The 18521-nt window shown below is 37.7% G+C and overlaps 1 protein-coding gene across 15 annotated transcripts in view; it reads left to right on the top strand.

Moving 5' to 3' along the window:
• LOC100774629 (bone morphogenetic protein receptor type-1B) overlaps positions 1 to 18521 on the top strand; it is a 308818-nt gene that overhangs the window by 269216 nt on the left and 21081 nt on the right. For 14 of the 15 annotated variants that reach the window (XM_027395836.2, XM_027395835.2, XM_027395834.2 and 11 more), the window contains 4 exons: positions 6041 to 6143; positions 6644 to 6746; positions 11767 to 11863; positions 12793 to 12931. In XM_027395836.2, coding sequence (XP_027251637.1) covers positions 6041 to 6143; positions 6644 to 6746; positions 11767 to 11863; positions 12793 to 12931 — 442 coding nt within the window. The remainder of the gene's footprint in view (positions 1 to 6040; positions 6144 to 6643; positions 6747 to 11766; positions 11864 to 12792; positions 12932 to 18521) is intronic. The other variant, XM_035451155.1, reaches the window with a different exon arrangement.

Raw genomic sequence — 18521 nt, forward strand, 5'->3', positions numbered from 1 at the left:
TACCTTTGTACTTTGTCTAAGACCAAGAAGAAGCATGTAACTTTGTCTCCAGTTCTATGAGGCCATACTCTACTCTTTCCCACAAAAATAATACTTCTTAAGCTCTCTGTTAAAAGATACCCCTGAACACACAAAGTTATGCACAAATACTTGCCTAAATTACACTCAAGATTAATTATTAAAACCATTAATTTAAAAGCTTGTAAGTTTTTGTCCTTTTTAATCTTTTAGTAAGTTTCAACAGACATGAATTTATCATACCAAATTGCTATACAAGTTCCCGTTTCTTCTTTAATCTCTTTACAGACCTGCAGGAAACAGTTTGCTGTCCTGACTCTTACACTCCTAGGCAAAGCAGCTTTAAGTACAAGGGTGTGCTTTCTCTTGAGTTAGATCTGGTATATGTTGTCTGCCCCGAGGCTTTATACTAGGCAAAAGTTCCTTCCTCCATCAAGCTGGATGTCCCAAGTAGGTGTCTTACTCAACATCCCCTATACTACCATGGAGAAAGCATTCCAAATGGGGGCAAGAACCAAGAATGCTTCATACATACAGTCATTGTGGAATCTCTCGGGCTAAGTCAGAAAGTATAGGTGGAGTTTAGAGGTTTGTAAGTTTCTCAGTACTCATGGTTGTTTACCAGCCGTGAGCAAGGTCAAAGGTACAGATGTGTCTGCTATCAAAAGTCATGTCATTTGCATTGCTTATGGCATGCATGCTAGAGGATGCTGTGTGTCTGTGTGTGTGTGTGTGTGTGTGTGTGTGTGTGTGTGTGTGTGTGTGTGTGTGTAAAGGGAGAGAGAGCGTGAGTGAGAGAGACAGATAGAGCCATATGTGTGGTAAGCACCTTTACTCCTAGAACTATAGAAATAAATCAAAGTGATGGTTGCAAATTCAAGATCAGCCTGGTGTTGTGTATCAAGAAAAGAACAAAGAATCATGACATTATAACATTAGTATGAGTACAATGTTTGGATCTGTAATCAAAAGTTGGGGGAGGGAGTAAAGCCATTGAGACATCTCCCTTAAGGTAATGTCTGTCTCCTAAATATGTTTCCAGGTGTCGTGTTGCTTTGTAGTCCTTCCATTTTCTTGTTTTGTTGGTGAGACAGTAGACCATTACTTAAGCCTTGAGAATTTCTTCTTAGGTGGTGTTCACCATGTCTTGTTCTGTGTCATTTTCCCATGCTAGCAAATGTCTCAGGCTTTCTGTATATACTTTCATATTGTTTTATAAATCTATCTTATCTTATTACAGTCTTTAACAGTCATTAATTTGTTCTTGTCTCTTGATCATCTTCTAGCTCCTTCAATCCAGAACACATATATATCCATTTATAATAGCTATTGTTGATTTATCTCTCAGAGATGATTTTAATACTTCCTCGTTTAAATTATTGGTTTCTGACTAGGAATTTTCCTATGTGGACATTTTTCAGGTAAAATGAGTTGATATGCTTGTTTGTATAAAGAATTTACCAATGACACTAGCTGTTTAAAAGAGGAAGATGTGTTTCCAACTGTTGTTGTCTTTGTGATTGCCATCATCATCATCTTCTTCTCTTTTTCCTCCTTCCCCTCTTTCTCCTCTCCATTTCTCATCTCTTCCTCTTCCTCCTCTTCCTCCTCCTTTGATACAAGTTCTCATTCTGGAGCCTTCACTGGCTTGGAACTCTCTTTATAGGTCAGACTGGGTTTGAACTCACAGAGATCCACCTACTTCTGTCTCCTAAATGCTAGCTAATTGTATATTTTGAAGCATAGTGGTATAAGGAAAATCCATTGGCCTTGCTAAATGTCAATAGAGCCATCCAATTTTTCTAGTATTGGCCAGTCCACCTAAATACCAAGGTTCACTGAGTTTATCTTTTCTAGTAGAAGGTGTTAATTTCTGTTTTAATTATGAGAATATTAACTCCTTCCCTAGAACCTGTGATTTAGTCATTACTCTGATATTTCAAAGTCAATAATGGAGAATTTTATAAGGAATAACTATTTTTGTACATCTCATTATCAGAAATGAGACTAAATGGGACCAATTTGTTGTCTGGCTTAATTTAAAATGAATAGTGTTGGGCATCTTCAGATTATCCCCTACAGTGATTAGCTCCCTTAGGGAGGGACAGAGAAGGGTGCAGTAATATTACCGACTTTCCTTCTAACTCTGTGGAAATTGACTCATCTCAGAGGCTGGGCAGGGAATCCATGAAACCCAGAGGAATCCACAGCTTTGGAAGCTGCCACTGCTCGCCATCCCTTGCTCTTGCCCAGTCAGTTGAAAGCACTAGGTAGTTCATGATTTCTATCCCTGCTGCTTGAAACTAATGATTTTTTTTCCTCCAGAGTCAGAGTCTGTATAGTCCATGTGCTTCTCAAACAGAGACTGCCTCTACCTCAGGCTGCCTCCTTTGGTCCCTGATGCTTGAGTGAGATCCACAAATGAAAAGAGGATTGTCCTGGACAAAGCTGTGTGTGGCTTTGGCCACTTGATGAAAATCTACAAGATCAAACAGCGGCTGCAGAGATTGTGTGTACCATAAGATTACCTGTGCTGGAAATTTTGAAAACTTAACTTTGTTCCCTTGAATGTGAAATAGGTATTTTCAAAGACAGGGTATTCTCAGTCAGCCTGCCCTTTAAAATGGATTCTGATTGAAATGTAAACTCAAAGGAAATTCAAGGATTCGAGAATCCAGCTTTGATAATGTGCAGGACTATGAATTGATCAGTGAGGAAAACTATTAATCCTTGGAGGCGTGAATTCATAACTGCTGAGCTATCTTGCCAGCCTGATTTCATCACTTTAAATTAAGGTGGTGTTGAGGACATTTTAGATGATTTGTGAAATTGCTTTCTTCTCCTCAACAATAATTCAGGAAGGAACTGGGTTCCAGGGGCTGTTCTAAACCCATTTAGAACAGATGTGAGGAGAGTTGAAATCTTTGCAGTTTCTAGATGCATACCAGCAAGCAGAGAATCATTAGCTCCCTTAGCCCTTTGAAGCAGGCGTACCCTCTTAGGTGACACTGAAATCTAAAGCAGTGCCTCCTTCCCACCTTCTAGATATTTCAAACGTTCATTTGCTTGTGGAAAACTGTACAAATTCAGAGAGTCCTGCTGAACCTGACAAGCTATCTATCCAAGGATTATAACAAATGCTATCACTACTTTGACCCCATGTAAGCTTCAGTTTGCCAAGTGTTTTGCATTTTTATTGAGTAACTACAGGAGCACCGAGAGTCCATGACTGATTTTCTTGCTATGCTGTGCACCCACCCAATTCTCAGTCCATTTGTCACTGGCTCTTCCCTGCCTGTGACACAGAGGGACCGCATAGTCATTGACTGTTCTCTTAATTGACTGTCCCACTGCCCCGCCCATTCATAATCTTACTGTAACCAAGGATCCAGCCTACATTCATCTGTGCATTTCACCTCTTAAAAATATCCCTATTTTGACTTCCTTCATGATTCTTAATCTCATCACTTCCTACATTATGGGAATGATAACACAGCCTTGAACACCCAGGCAGCAGAATATTAAAAAATAAAACTAGATAGCAAGAGGGTAATTGTCCTTTATGAGACATAATAGCAGAGTGGGCCTAATAGAAGAGTCTGCCATCTTGGACACAAGATCTTCTTGTTTCTATTTGGGCTTGCTACGGAGTTAAGGTATCTCAAGAAGTGCTTAGGCTTCTGAAATTGTTCTGCTAGTTACCAGTTAATGCCCTGTGGTAGACAGAAACTCCAGCATGAACTTTATAAATTACATTTGCTGTGTTGCAGATGACAAACAATGAAATGTTTCTCCTCCTTGCTTAGTCTCCACATATTTGATTTGTGCATGGATTTATGACTTATGGTATAGTGAGTGGTTCTTTTTTCCAGGACACCTCTACCTTCTTCTTTACCCCTAATATATGCATGCATGCACACACACATATAGACTTATTTTCATTTCATGTGTGTGGGTGTTTTGCCTGCATGTGTGTATATGTACCACACCTGTACACAGTGCCACAGTGCCAGGAGAAGCAAGAAGAAGGTTCTGATGTTTGGAGCTGAAGTTACAGATGGTTGTTAGCCACCATGTAGTTGCCAGGAATTGGACTCAGGTCTTCTGGAAGAGAAACTAGTATCTCTTAATTACTGAGCTGTATCGTCAGCCCTCCACCTTCTTTGTATTCCTAGCTCTCAGATCTGCAAACAGATTTGTAGATTTTTAAAGCTTGATTTACTCTCCCTAAGGTTTGTATTGTAAGTTGCCTACAAATTTATTCCCCCGTCTCTCTCTCTCTCTCTCTCTCTCTCTCTCTTTCCTCTCTCTCCTCCTCTCTCTCTTTCTCTTCCTCCTTTCTTTTTTTCTTTTGTCTTTGCCCTGATGAATTACCTTGATACTCACTTCTATGCACTTTGATTTGGGCAATACATTAAATCACCTCAGATATAATGTATTATGTTGACAGCTCTACTGCCTAGGAATTCCAAATGAGAAATACTTTAGACAAATAGTCTAAATGCATGGAAAAAAATCAAAACTTACATGAGTAGTATTTACTCACATTGTTTGGAGTGTAGGTTCATCTTATTTATTGCCTTCACTATTGTATGCTTTACACTCTCACTGGGGTTTCAGTGAGTTGACTAAGAAGCTCCAAAGATTCTGAGCATGGGCTGTTCAGGGACTGTTTTTCTTCTACAACAGTATTCATGCATTTGACCTTAGTCTAACACAGATTTATCACTGGCCCTTTCTAGCCATTCATTAGTATGTTTCAAATCTGTGCTTCTAGTTTTTATAAACTGAGACATGTTGGATCACTTGAGACTTAGAAACTAAGTAAACAATTGTAAGAATGTTGATGATAACTGAAGGGCTAATATATGGCAGAATGCTGCTACCACTAATGCCAGAAGACAGACCTACAAATCATGGCTAATACTGTTCTCACAGCTTTGTTCCCATGACCTTTTAGAACTCCATTGTCATATTTGTCTTGAACAGGGAACATACATATGGATGAGAAGAGGATGGGAAATGTACTTCATACTTTATTTCTAAGGGCACAGATGGCAGCTTGTGACTTATTGGGAATCCACATTATAAGGGTTGATTTATGAAGAGAATATATCCGTTTGCATGCAGTCCTGTATATACTGGTTACTGTTTGCAGTTTAGTTCCAGGATAGCAGATAACACGTGGGAATGAAGGTGGATGACCTCTATTCAAGGCCCAAGGCTGGAACTGTTTCTATTCAATCTTAAGTAGTCGTGTGTTCTCATCAGGTCAATTCCCCCATATGTAAAATAGGAATAGTAGTTTCTTCTAATTATTCATAAAAATATTAAATATAATTGAATAATTGAATGTTATTCTTATCTAGAGAAACATTAAAATTTAGTTCTGTCACAACCTTTATTTCTATTGTCCATTCTTATCCATGTCCAACAGTGTTTGCTGCCATACTGGCCCAACATACCTTCATTGCCTTCACTTGTCAGGAGCAGGCTCCTGCCTGTCGTCAACCTCATGCCTTACAGGGGTGTATTTCACTGCTCCCAAAGAGAGAGCCAGCCCCTGCATTTACCAGCATAGGTTCCAGCCTTGTCTCCCCCTCTCCCCCACCATGTGACATTTGGGAAATTATTAAAGGTCTCTGACCCTTATCGTCCTCACATAAAGGTTGAGGATAGTACTATCTTCCTCAGTTTGTCTCTCTGGAAAAGTGATAGGGCCAAGGTAAGTTCAATAAGAGTGTAAATGCTTTCTAATGGTAATTAATGTCATGTGGAAATTTTAATCGTCCTCTCCCCTGAGTTTCTAAGTGAAGGGGAAACAGTGTGTTTTTAATGATTGGTGCATCTTCTTTCGTAGATTCAAATATTGAGGTGTACTCAACAGTTTGTAGTCTTAAAAAAAAAAAGAAACTGTGCTGTTTTCCTGTTTGTGATGAAGCCAAAGGTATTAAAGTTCACTTTATTTTCTAAGTCATGTCCTCTTTTTTTCTCACTCTTGCTGTACCTGTTTGGTCTTCAGCACAGATGGGTACTGCTTCACGATGATAGAAGAAGATGACTCTGGAACCCCTGTTGTCACCTCCGGATGTCTAGGACTAGAAGGGTCAGATTTTCAATGTCGAGTAAGGAAGATACTTGAATTTACTTTTTAACTTGCGTTGGCTAAACTTTCAAAAATATTCAAACAAAATAAGCTAAGCATTTTGCTATGGCTATCCCATGTTGAATAGTTTGTAAAATAACTGAAAATTTTCACTGGCCAATTCTCGCCTCATTTTCAAACTATGTTTTGAAAAACTTAGCTATTAACATCTTACTTAGTTTCCAATTAGGCCACCTTTTAAATCCTGATTCTCTGTCGTTTAAACAGAGATTACATCATTTGTTTATTCAATGTATGCCTGTTGCTACAAGTACAATAATATTCTACTGAAGTGGGGATGCTGTAATGGTACATGAGAATTTGAAACAACTTTCCTGATGGAAAGTAACATTTTCAAGATCTGGAGCAAAATTATTAGAATTTTCAACATGTTCTCCAGTGGTAACCTGTTACATCTTAGATGAAGTGATGTTGAAATTTAGAGGAAATGCACTAGCAGCTTTTTGCAATCCATTTTAGGACACTCCCATTCCTCATCAGAGAAGGTCAATTGAATGCTGCACGGAGAGGAATGAATGTAATAAAGACCTGCACCCTACTCTGCCTCCGCTGAAGAACAGAGGTAAGACGGGTGAGGAGGGGCTTCTGCTTATGAGGACGAGCACTGGACTCTCTTTCTTGCCAAATTCATTGGCACCTTGATCATGTTTGCATTAAATTTATTTCATTACCCACTGCTGGAGTAGAGGGCTGAGGCAAGCTGGCATCATGAATGTCACTCAACAAGCATGCAAGCAGATCTTGGCTTAGTGACGATATATAGTTCCACTCTTAGGATCCTTGTCAGTCTGCTTCTCCCCAACTCTTCCTAGAAGGTTCCTGTTTGCAGTGCTTACAGTGTGCCGCTGGGAGGTGGAGAACACTCTCACCTCTTAAAAAGTTATTCAGAATTGAGATTTAAGGAAATCTATTATGCCATTGTACTCATTCAAATATAAAGACCTTATAAATGACTAAATAAAAGATTGTTTGGTCTACCACACTTTATTTTACCTTCATAGCCAAACTGACTTTTACTAAATTAATAGCATATTTCTAAAATGGGGAATGTGTTTAAAAGTTTTAATTTCAAAGTTTATATACTTGAGTGTATTTAAAATGATAGCTATTGCATATGTAAAATTTTTTGGCACAGATTTCAACAATAGCTACTATATTTCCTTTCCCTTTCCTGTACTAGTCATAAATAAATGACTTGTAAATGCTGTAGAGTCCTAAGGCTTATATGCATAATTTCAAATGATACTTCATGATTGACATTGTTTCTTGATGGTATATTTCCTACAAAGCCTATTTCATAATACATTTCCTACTAAAGTCCTGAAGTTTTTCTGACAAATTCATAGAAATTCAAATAAGAAACTCAAAGTTTTCTTTATTTCCTTTTCAAGCAATATCCTAAGTGTTAGGGCTACAGAAATAAATGAAGAAAATATTGCTTGAAAAAAATACTGCTTTCTTGCACTGAGGTATAAGAATTAACATGTAAACAATTAACTTACATTTGCTCATGAGTATCTCACTAATAGAGATAAATTCCAAATCTTATTGAGGATGGTTTTGTAACTTTTGTGTTGCTGTAAAAATTACCCTGATAAGAAGCAACTTTGAGGGGAAAAATGATTTATTTTAACTTATGGTCCTAGAGAGATGGGGTGGGGAGAGAAAGAGAGACAGAGCCACAGTGAGACAGAAAAGAAAGTTGAGTCAAGCTATAAAAACTCGAAGTGTAGCCCTAGTGATGCACTTCTTCAGAAAGGCTTTACCCCAGATGGGTTCCTTAGCCTTTCCAAATAGTGCCACCAGCTGGGGACTTGGTGCTTAAATACATGAGCATATAGGGGGCATTTCCCACTCAAATAGCAATATCACACCCCTGACCCCCATAGGCTTATGGCCATTTCATGACATAAAATGCATTTAGTCCAACTTGAAAAGTTGATATGTTATTTAACAACCACAGCACTGTTCAAAATGACTCTTCTGAAACCCTAGTCTGTCTTTTCATTGTGAAAGTATGTACATTGTTTTTTTTTGTTTTTGTTTTTGTTTTGCTTTTATATATCAGGTGACAATGGGTCATGCATAGAGTATGCATTCCCATTAAAAAAATGAAAGGACACAATAAAGAAAATTTTGACCACAGCAAGACTAAAACCTAGCTGTGCAAATGCCACCAGGCTTCTCTTTCAAAGGACTTAGATGACTCTACCCATCCAGCATTGCAGCATGTTCTGTATCTCCCTTTCCTGGATTGCTTCTACTCCCCAAGTACAGTTAGTTCTTCTTGGCAGGGTGACCCACTGTTCTGGCATCTTCAGTAGCTTGGGGTGTCCACTAAACCATAGGCTTCACCTTCATAGCTTTCCACAATGGCATTTGGAGACTCCTCACAGGGTATTTAATTCTGTTGTGATGCCTTGCCTTAGACACTCCTTGAGATCATGGTGGAAGAATTCATGACATCCTCAGTATTATACCTCCCATGCAACCAGCAGAAGTACAGTGTGGAGGGACAGCATAGGTAGAAGTGTGGTGTCCCAGAAGGGCCCCAGGTGATTCACTTCTCTTCATTGGTGTCTGGAAGGGTTTCCCTCCAGGAGTATTCATGTTAGTGCTCCAAGTGCAGACAGTGACAGGATAGCACGAAATTAACATGACAAATGGAAATGGAGGTTTATTGATAAAGATCAACTGTTCATGAACCAAGAAAAGTAGACAGCAGACTTGATATCAAAAGAGGGTTACTGGGGAAAAGAAGACAAAAATATGGACTAATGCTAGCCTTATGTACAGTGCTTGATGGTGAAGAAAGACTTCCTTAGGTCCTTGTGGTTTTGTTCCTGTCATAAGTCAGAAATGTAGTGAGTAATAAACACATGGGTGGCAGTTCACAGTGTAGTCTGAGCTTGGTATCTATCTATGTGAAAAGGCAAAGAGAAACTGAGTTTTAGCAAAATTATAGCAGTGGAGTGAAAAAAAATCTGGGTTCATGGCCTGGAAATTCATTGTGATCCCGTGGTTAGATTTAATTTTAGTAGAGGAATATTCTCTTTGGATTCCTAAACATGGAGAGTTGTCCTTAAAATTGGAAATACAATGTAAGCTGTGTTTTCCAGAATAAGCAAAGATTCCAGTCTTTACGTGTGTATACATGACATAGAAGAAATAAACTTAATAGAATTGTAGACTGTTTTCTTTTAAGGACCTATCAATTACTTTTAACATTTATGAAGCCATATATTCCAAACCATGTATGTACTCATTTTTACTCCTGTTTGTGATGGCTATTTGGTGAGTACTTCAGTGGTTCAAGCTCCTAAACTCCTTTTGCATGGGACATTTATAACAATTCTGAACTGGATAATTACAAGAAAGCCTACTCTCTTATGATTTTCATTTAGTCTTTTGAGATGCAGCCTACTTTCATTCATATTTGCAGGTGGTATGGAACATAATTAAGTGTTAAATACATATTTTAGACTACTGAATGTATTATATCCATAACTGTTGTCAGATTTGTCAAAAAAGTGTAAAGATCTGTGGGTTAGAGTTTGCAATAACTAATGCAAGCATTTTACATAACATTGCATAGTGAGTTTATTTTCAACTAATCTGTTAGTATCTCAATGGTTACAATTTTATAACTATTTGTGAGACAGTATCTTTGTACTTATTAGTTCTAATAAGAACTCTGAATTATTTAAAGATGGACAGAAACAGTGCTCAAATAGTCTGAACTCATACAGGCACTCAAAATAAATGATGGAAAAGAAATATGAATGCAAACGTATAGGCATATGTATGCATATGAGATTGTTTTGTGTAAAGGGTGATCAGAACAAGAGATAAAATATAAATAATGAGAGCTATGAGCAAAGAACGCACTGGAGTTCCTCAAGTATTTTGTTGAAAGCTGAAATTATTTCAAAATGATGATACTGATAATGGATTAGAAATTGTTTAGTCTTTAAAGGATATATGATGGCAATATGAGAAGATTTGTAGTATCTGTCTTCTGAAGTAATAGTTTTACATCTAAGAATGTTAGACTGTCATAATCAAAGACATGTATGTATTAGTTAAATAATTGTATATATTATAGAAATGTGCTTTATAGCAAAATTTCTTAAACATATCACAACAGGAGGTTGATTTCTAATTGGGATGTTTCTGTGCGAAATACTATGTTATCTTTGAAATCAACATGTTGTTGGAAATGTTCACAGTATTACAAAAATAATTTAGCCACCATAGTGGCAGATGTTGCAATTTCAGCCTTTGGGAGGCTAATGCAGAATGATTTGAAGTTTGAGACAGCTTAGGTTATATAGTGATACTTTGTCCATAAGAGAAAGAGAGAAGAATCCAGTTACAAGATGATACAGTATCCTTTGTGAAATATTTTTTTGGTTAACATTTTTGCTTGATGAAGTGATGCTGTCTTGCCACGTGTACAGCTCTTGTTAGTAGTTTATTAAGAATATAAATTTCATCTTTTTTATTCAGTTGGTCCTTTAATGTTTTTTTTGTGGAGCATATACCACTTTTTATTGCAAAAATCACATTTGGGTGAGCAAAAGTCCCTTGTCAAAATTTGAATATATCTATATACGGGTACAGCTGGGAAAACATCTTCTTGTACTGGTCAAAGTCATCCTTTCTAACCCTTCCTTTTCAACTAAGTAGCAGTCATCACTTTTATCAGGAGCATTCTGCTAATTCTGTTACTGTATATCTGTGCTTGGTTTCAACCCAGTTTTGTTTAGATATTCCTGAGGTAGCTGAATAAAAAATCACCTGGGATAATTGGTTACAAAAAATAATAAATATACTATTTATTTATATATTAAATAAATATATTATTTAAACCGAGAATAAATATATCTGGGTTTAAAGTCAGGAAATATGCGTTGGTCTCTTATTAAGACACTCACGTGAAGCCTGAGAAAGCTTGCTCAAGAATTTGAGCTGACACAAAATGAGCATTACTTAATGATCTGTTGCTTAAGTGCATTGCATGGTCTTTGGATTAGACATTTCTATTTTAATTTTATATTTCCATTTTAAAAAATTAAAGTACAGTTGTAACATGGCATCTTTGTGTAAAGTAATACACACATACACAATGTTATAGTATTTGAGGAGCCCCCATGCTTTGCATTTATCAGAAAGCAGCTTTGGGTATAATGAATATAGATTTTTGTTTCTTTTCCAAAGAATATCCTACATGTCAGGTGAGAAGAGCCTACAAACCCAATACCTGACTCTGATATACCCATGAGCTCCTGCTTGGCTGTTAGGCTCTGGGTGGGGCCCATTCACTCCTGTATTCCTCCTGTGGGTTTATTCTGTGTCAGGTCAATTCGTTCCATACAGGAGACTTGTGCTGTTGAAATACACGTCTAGCTGAGTGGATGCACCCAAGATAAGCATGCAGTTTTGAGTACATGTGTGCTTTTTTCTCACAGCATGTTAAATATTCTTCTGTGCTTTGCTTATCATGTTTTGATCAAACTTTGGTGGAAAGAATTTATTCCTTTTAAGTAATATATGTGTTGTTGTGTGGCTTTCTCTTTCAGATTTTGTTGATGGCCCTATACACCACAAGGCCTTACTTATATCTGTGACTGTCTGTAGTTTACTCTTGGTCCTCATTATTTTATTCTGTTACTTCAGGTAAGTATTAGATAGATACATGGAGTTTTGCACTCATAGTGAGATCCCTACATTAATAATTTTTGCTTCTTTTGCCTGTCAGGCTTTTGTATCACAGCTTGCATTGCCCCTAGATCTCAAGTTTATCTGAAAATATCTATTACCATAGACAAAGACTTACCCCAGCAAAGCTATAAATAGATGCCTGTCTCATTTCTGTTTCAGACATGACAACCACTCAGATAAATTCTTCACCTTAAGGAAACGTGGCTAACTGGAAAATTTAGTGACTGGTTATGACTTGGTTTTAATTTTAAGCAAAGAAGAAACCATATGGGAGTCAGGAATTCCTTTTTTCCTGGCTACAAAATTCCTCTAGTATTATAACATTTATAGAGCAAACATTAAAATAAACTAAGTTTAGTTATATAAAAGCTTTTTCAGTTAAGAACTTACTTTCTACTTTGTGAAATATAAAGGTTTAAATGTCCATACCATTTGAGCATTCTAATAGTCAACAATAACATTCTATAAATACATAAATTAATTGATTAAAATAAATCTTTGAAGGTACTACAATAGCATGTTTTAAGGTTCAATGTTATGTCATGGTTGTTGTACATTTTCTTATGTGAAAGGATCTTCTTACACACCTTTCTAAAAGAAAGAAGCTTGTATATTTAATTACCTAGGGAACTTAAAGGAAATGCTTCTAGGAAACAGATATTGGCGCTATCTGGAAATACCAATAGAATATAGTTAGCTTGTATAGTAACTGAAAGACATAGAAAAGGAAAATTGTACATGATTGAATGAAAAACATTCCAAGGTGGCAAATAGCATTTGATTTTGTGTTTATTGCTGAATTCCATGATTAATGTTTGTCTGTGATGTTTTATATCTGTCACTGCATTTCTGTGTTAACTATTATCCCCCTCGTTCATGCTTAGGTATAAAAGACAAGAGGCCAGGCCTCGCTACAGCATTGGGCTTGAGCAGGATGAAACTTACATTCCTCCCGGAGAGTCCCTGAGAGACTTGATTGAGCAGTCTCAGAGCTCGGGAAGTGGATCGGGTCTCCCTCTGCTGGTAGGAGAAGAATATAACATGAGTTCCAAGGAAACCTGTTGGGGGGGAATGCCAGTTTCACCTTACTTACAGAGCAGTAGATGAGGAGAAGGCTCTGTGTCCATTAGGAGTCAGATCTTAGACGTGGGGCTTCCTGATAACATTTGACATGCTGAGGGCGAGGTTATTGTTCTTTAAGTATCTAGTTACAAGGCAGACACTCGGACATCTTGATCAAGAGTGGGTTGGAAACCATGAAATGTTTTAATGTTGTTTGGTGAGGATAAAGTTACTGTACTTTGACCTGGCTATTGAAGGCAAAAATATTACCACCAACCTCTGCAAAGAAAGAAGGGTGACCTACAGAGTGAGGTTTCAGTTGGAGGTCTGTGGTATCCACTCAGGAGGAGGTTAACTTTCTGATAGTTGGGACTGTCACCTTCCACAAGAACATATCCAAATCCAATGTATTCCAAATCCAAGTCATTTGCTTGGCTTAGAAAAGCGTTTCATTCTTTTATGACCTTTGAGTAGGGTTGTTGGAATTAAGGAGAGATAGTTATGAAAACTAATTTCTTTAATGAACTTTGTTATTTTAAAGAGAGATGGGGGTTTGTGTGTGTGTGTGTGTGTGTGTGTGTGTGTGTGTGTGTGTGTGTGTGTGTGTGTGTCTGTGTGTGTGTGTGTCTGTGTGTGGTGGGGGGATGCACATGTCATGGTCAGAGTCAGCTTGGAGGAGTTGGTTGCTCACTGTGTAGTTATGGAGGATTGAATTCAGTCTCAGGGACCAGTGCCTTCACTCACGGAGCCATTTTGTGGCCCCTTAGAAATTTTAAAGATTGACTGTTAAGACTTCAGGCTCTGATTCTGACTTGCATGGCTTCAGAACTTGTTTCATGTGACAACTTTGTATCTAAACCTTTATAGTTATGAGATCAAACAGAAAACAGCCTGTGCATCTATAGCTATGTTAGTCATGATAAACAGAATAATACTACTTAGGACTTTAAAAATTGCCCAGGTTCTGATGTCTAAACTGTTTTTTATTTTTTTATGACTTAATTCATGTGTAGCAATTCTAAAGTATTTGTAACTCTTTAGTGTTGTATTTTATTTTTAAGGGAAAGTACAAACCCACTTGGTAGTAATGAATTGGATGTTTCCGCTCTTGGAGTTGTAACTGGTTTGAGCTTAGTTTCTCTTAACTCATCATAGGAAGCTATAGTTACCTTTCTATATTCTTTGAATACTGCCTGTGAGCTTTGTGCGGATACAACAGTCCGACACCTCCCATTGTCTGTAGCTCTTCTTTTCTCGGTTCATGTGGATAGTATTTAAACTCCACCTGACTCCTGCTCTTTCGTCCTGCTCCCCTGCCCTGCAGCCTTAGCTCCAGCATTACCGCTGAGAAGCTGTCCACCAAGCAAATGCTTGCGTCCCTGTGTTTTCAAATGTAATCACCTTGTGGAACATTCCTCTAGTCTGTGGCTCAGAGCCTCTTCCATTTTATCTCTCCAGTACCTCTCAGTCCTCTCAGCCTAAAGCGCAGGTGTCTTTTGTCATGACATTGTCCTTTTACTACCAATGCTGCAGTTTAAACGACTGCCTTTCTTGGGGGTGGGATATACTCCATTGAATCCACTTCTTATCCTTCCCAAGGTCTCCTATCTATTCCACAGGATGTGCGGTCATTTGTAAAAAGCTTTAGCTCTACAGTTTTACCATACATGGGGACTCTGCTTCTGTATTCTAGACCCCAGCCCACCACCACTGTTTGGCTTTGCTCTGGATCAGCTTTTCATTGCCCCAGCAAAATACTTCAGAAAAATAAATTCAAGGAAGAATTCTGATTTTTATTTAATTTTTTCATAGTTTCTTTTGATCATGTTTTCCCTCCCCAACTCCTCCCCACTTCCCTACTCACCAACTTCATGTTCTCTTGTTCTTTCCCAAAACACAAAACAAAGGGAGGAAGAGACAGGTGGATCTTTGTGAGTTCTAGGCCAGCCTGGTCTATAGAATGAGTTCTAGGACAGGCTCCAAAGCTACTCAGATAAATCTGTCTTGAAACACCCCACCCCGCAAAAAAGCATGTTTTTACACAAAGTAATGTAGCTTACAATTAGGGAATTTAATCTCTATTAAGACTATCATTGTTTATGAAGATAATGGTTGATAAAAAATATGTATCACCTGGCTGGACTAGAAATATATCATTGCATTAATTTGGTGATACAGTCTCAATTATGTCAATCAGTTTGTATATGGAAAAGCCAGATTCCAATTCAGACTGAGCTTCTAGAATACACGTTATTAACATTCTTAACATGTGAAATAGATGTCAGATGAATAGAGAAATGTGTGTGGATAACAGCATAGAATAGAGTTTCCCAGGAGACTAGAGCCATGAAAAAGTAATTGCGGGCTGGTCACTCTTCAGTAGCGTCAACATTGTGGCTGTAATATCTAGTCTTAAGATGTGAGCTTTGAGATAAACATTGGGGCAGCACAGAGTAGTCAGTATTGTTAAGGGAATTAATGGCTGTCTCACCTTAAGTCTCATTGGTTACTTAATTTTTTAATGCTGTGGGAAATTTTATCTTCCTCTATGTACGTATACATCGACAGTATTTTTCAAATTACTTTTGAAGACCTCTTTAATTTCTTCCCTTTTCATAAAGAAGTAATGTAAAGAAACTATTTTAAGAATTAAGATAGAATATGATCTTCTTCTCTGTGTAGTATATGTACACATTTAATATGTAACTTCGAGTAATATATATGTATATATATATATATATATATATATATATAGTATGTGTTATATAATAAAATATTACTATTTATATCCTATTTGTCATTGTATAGGAATTCAAAGTGGTTTCTTTCCTTTTTTTTCTAAGCTGTCACCCAGCTTTTATTTAACTTATTTATTCTTATTTGATATACATTGGTGGTTTTGGCTCCATATATATGTGTGAGAGTGTTGGAGTCACAGACAGTTGTGAGCTGCCATGTGGGTGCTGGGAATCAAACCCAGTCCTCTGGAAGAGCACTTATCCTCTGAGCCATCCCTCCAGTTCCTCCATGGAATCTTCCATCCAAGTACTTGGGTGTGGTCAGGGTGGTATGGCTGTAGATGCAAGGTCATTTCTTTAACCCAACATTAAGCCTCTTAGATTTTTATTTATTTTAATTTTTGTGTGCATATCTCTGTGTGTGAGCACAGGCTCTTGTATGTTGCCAAGCTTGTGTACTATGGTAGTTATATGGTAGTTATAGGACAACTGTCAGGAGTGAGTGCTCTCCTGCAGTCTCAGTGGATCTGGGGATAGAACTGAGATCATTGTCCCTGGGCAAAAGGTGCTTCCACCTACTGAGCCATCTTGCCAGGCCAGCATTAAAGCTCTTGAATGAAAACTAGTAAAAGTCTTTCCCATATATATTAGTTCAGCCTATTTAAGCCAAATATTTGTGTATATTTGTGTTTGTTCATACACATGTGTCTGTGTGTATTTGCTAACTCAGAGATAGAGTATTGAATATTGGCTGTAACAACCTGTTTTTTTTCCTATAGTGTGTACACAGATGTACACATTATAGAAAACAGATGTCTAACAGATGACAGTATTGGAATAGTGATGCAATACTTGCATTCTTTATATTCATGCATATGTGTAATTTATAGCTAGTGCACATGAGGTAATTCTCTTTTTAGAATCACAGTCACTGTAGTTAAATATTACAGACAAATACTGGTCATTTTTCTATAGCAGGTAGCTGAGATAGCCAGCTAACAGAGAAGCGCTTTGTTTAGGCTCACAAGGTTAGAGGCTTGTCTGCACTTGCTTGTCCTCTTTCTTTGGACTTGTGGTTGCACACTGAGGTGACAGGGCATGGCAGAGCATAACTACTCATCTCATGGCAAGGATGGAACCCAGAAACTGAGAGTCCTGTGACTCCCGTTGTGAGCACATTCCCCATGACCTGCAGAGCTTCTAGTAGGCCCCATGCCTTGAAGTTCCCACTTGAGCCAAACTGGAGATCAAACTTTGAACACACATAGAATTTATAGCAAATTATTGTAAATTTTATTTGCACACTCAACTTTTTTAAAACAAAACTGTGAATGTGATTTAGATTGAAATGTATATGCAGAAAGAGAAGTAGCACTGGTGAAATAAGAAAACTGAAATCAGTTTTTTAAATTTCAAGTGTATGTTCAGGTTCTTTGACAATATAATCTTAAAAGGAGAGTAAAATTTCTTTTCTAGCTCTAACTTAATGGCAGAGCATCGTGGAGGTCTATAGTTTTTCTCCCATTAACGTTGCTACTGCTGTCAGTACGTTCACTAGAGAAGACGTCTCGTTGATAGAAAAGAATCAGAGCTGTTTGAGAAGCAGGATGCCATAGATTCACCCAGCAGTGCTTGTACAAATGGAAAGTAAATATGCTAGTTCTTCAGTAAGTTTCTTTCCGAGTGGATATCTAACTGCATCTTCTCTGTTGCCCTTGATGCTTCTGTCTTCTTGTGGGGACAGTGGACATATAGTATACCAAAGGCTGCCTCATCCAAGTGCCTAACTGTGAGAGGAGGGCTACTGTATGCATCTACTTGTTTGCTCATTTCCACCTCACTTTATGCTTCCTAGACCATTAGTAGTTTATTATTTATTTATTTATTTATATTAAATCTTAATTTTAGAAAAAAATACTCTTTGGCAACAGGATTTCATTCTGTTATCAGTGCCATTAACAGTTTTAAGAAGGAACTCAGGAGCTCTTGAGTTGATATTATCACCCATCATGGAAACACAAAAGAATGCTAATTAAAGAACCTGCAGGCTAATGTCCAGTTCCTAATGCTTAGAACCTGTTCCTTTTTGACTAGCCAGTGAGAGAGTTCTAGAATATGTGGATTGGTTATCACAATTGAGTGATCCTAAACTTATACAAGCAGAAAGAAAAGCTTTTACCTGATGTGTCACTACCAAGAGGACTTTGTGATTTTTATGGTAAGGTTTTGCTAGTATCATATGCTAGTTTCCTTCCTTATTTATTTGAGACAGATTATCCTATGTAGATCGGGCTGTTCTTCAACTCACAGTGTACCTACTTGGCCTCCTGAGTCCTGTGATTATGGGTGTGTATTCCCAGACCTGGCTGTTCTTTCTGTCTACTTTCCCTTTCAGCTAGGGAACCACTGACAAAGTACAGATAGTAAAACTGCCACGAAGACAGAGTCATTTAATTTCCATGCCACTTAACTCAGTGTTTCTGCTTTGCTTTTATGAACTCTTTGTAATTCTCCAGCTGTATTTTATGCATTATTAAATGAACTTTCTCTCCAGCTTGCTAGCTTTCCTTTACCAGTTCTTCTGTTTGGACTACTGTTTTGTGTCTCCATTCTGTAGTTTTTACCATGACAAGTATCTCTTTCAATTCAAATGTGCATTTTTTTCTACCATCTCACCTTCCTTGCCTTGTCTTCATTTATTTTCTTAAAATTTCCTGCTGCAGTTTGGCATTCTGTGACTCAAAATGCCACTATATAATCAGAGGGGTTCAAGGTGGCCAGGCTGGGGAGCACTCAGTTTCCTTTACAGTGGC

The sequence above is a fragment of the Cricetulus griseus genome (assembly GCF_003668045.3).
Source record: "Cricetulus griseus strain 17A/GY chromosome 1 unlocalized genomic scaffold, alternate assembly CriGri-PICRH-1.0 chr1_0, whole genome shotgun sequence".
Classification (NCBI taxonomy): Eukaryota; Metazoa; Chordata; class Mammalia; order Rodentia; family Cricetidae; genus Cricetulus; species Cricetulus griseus.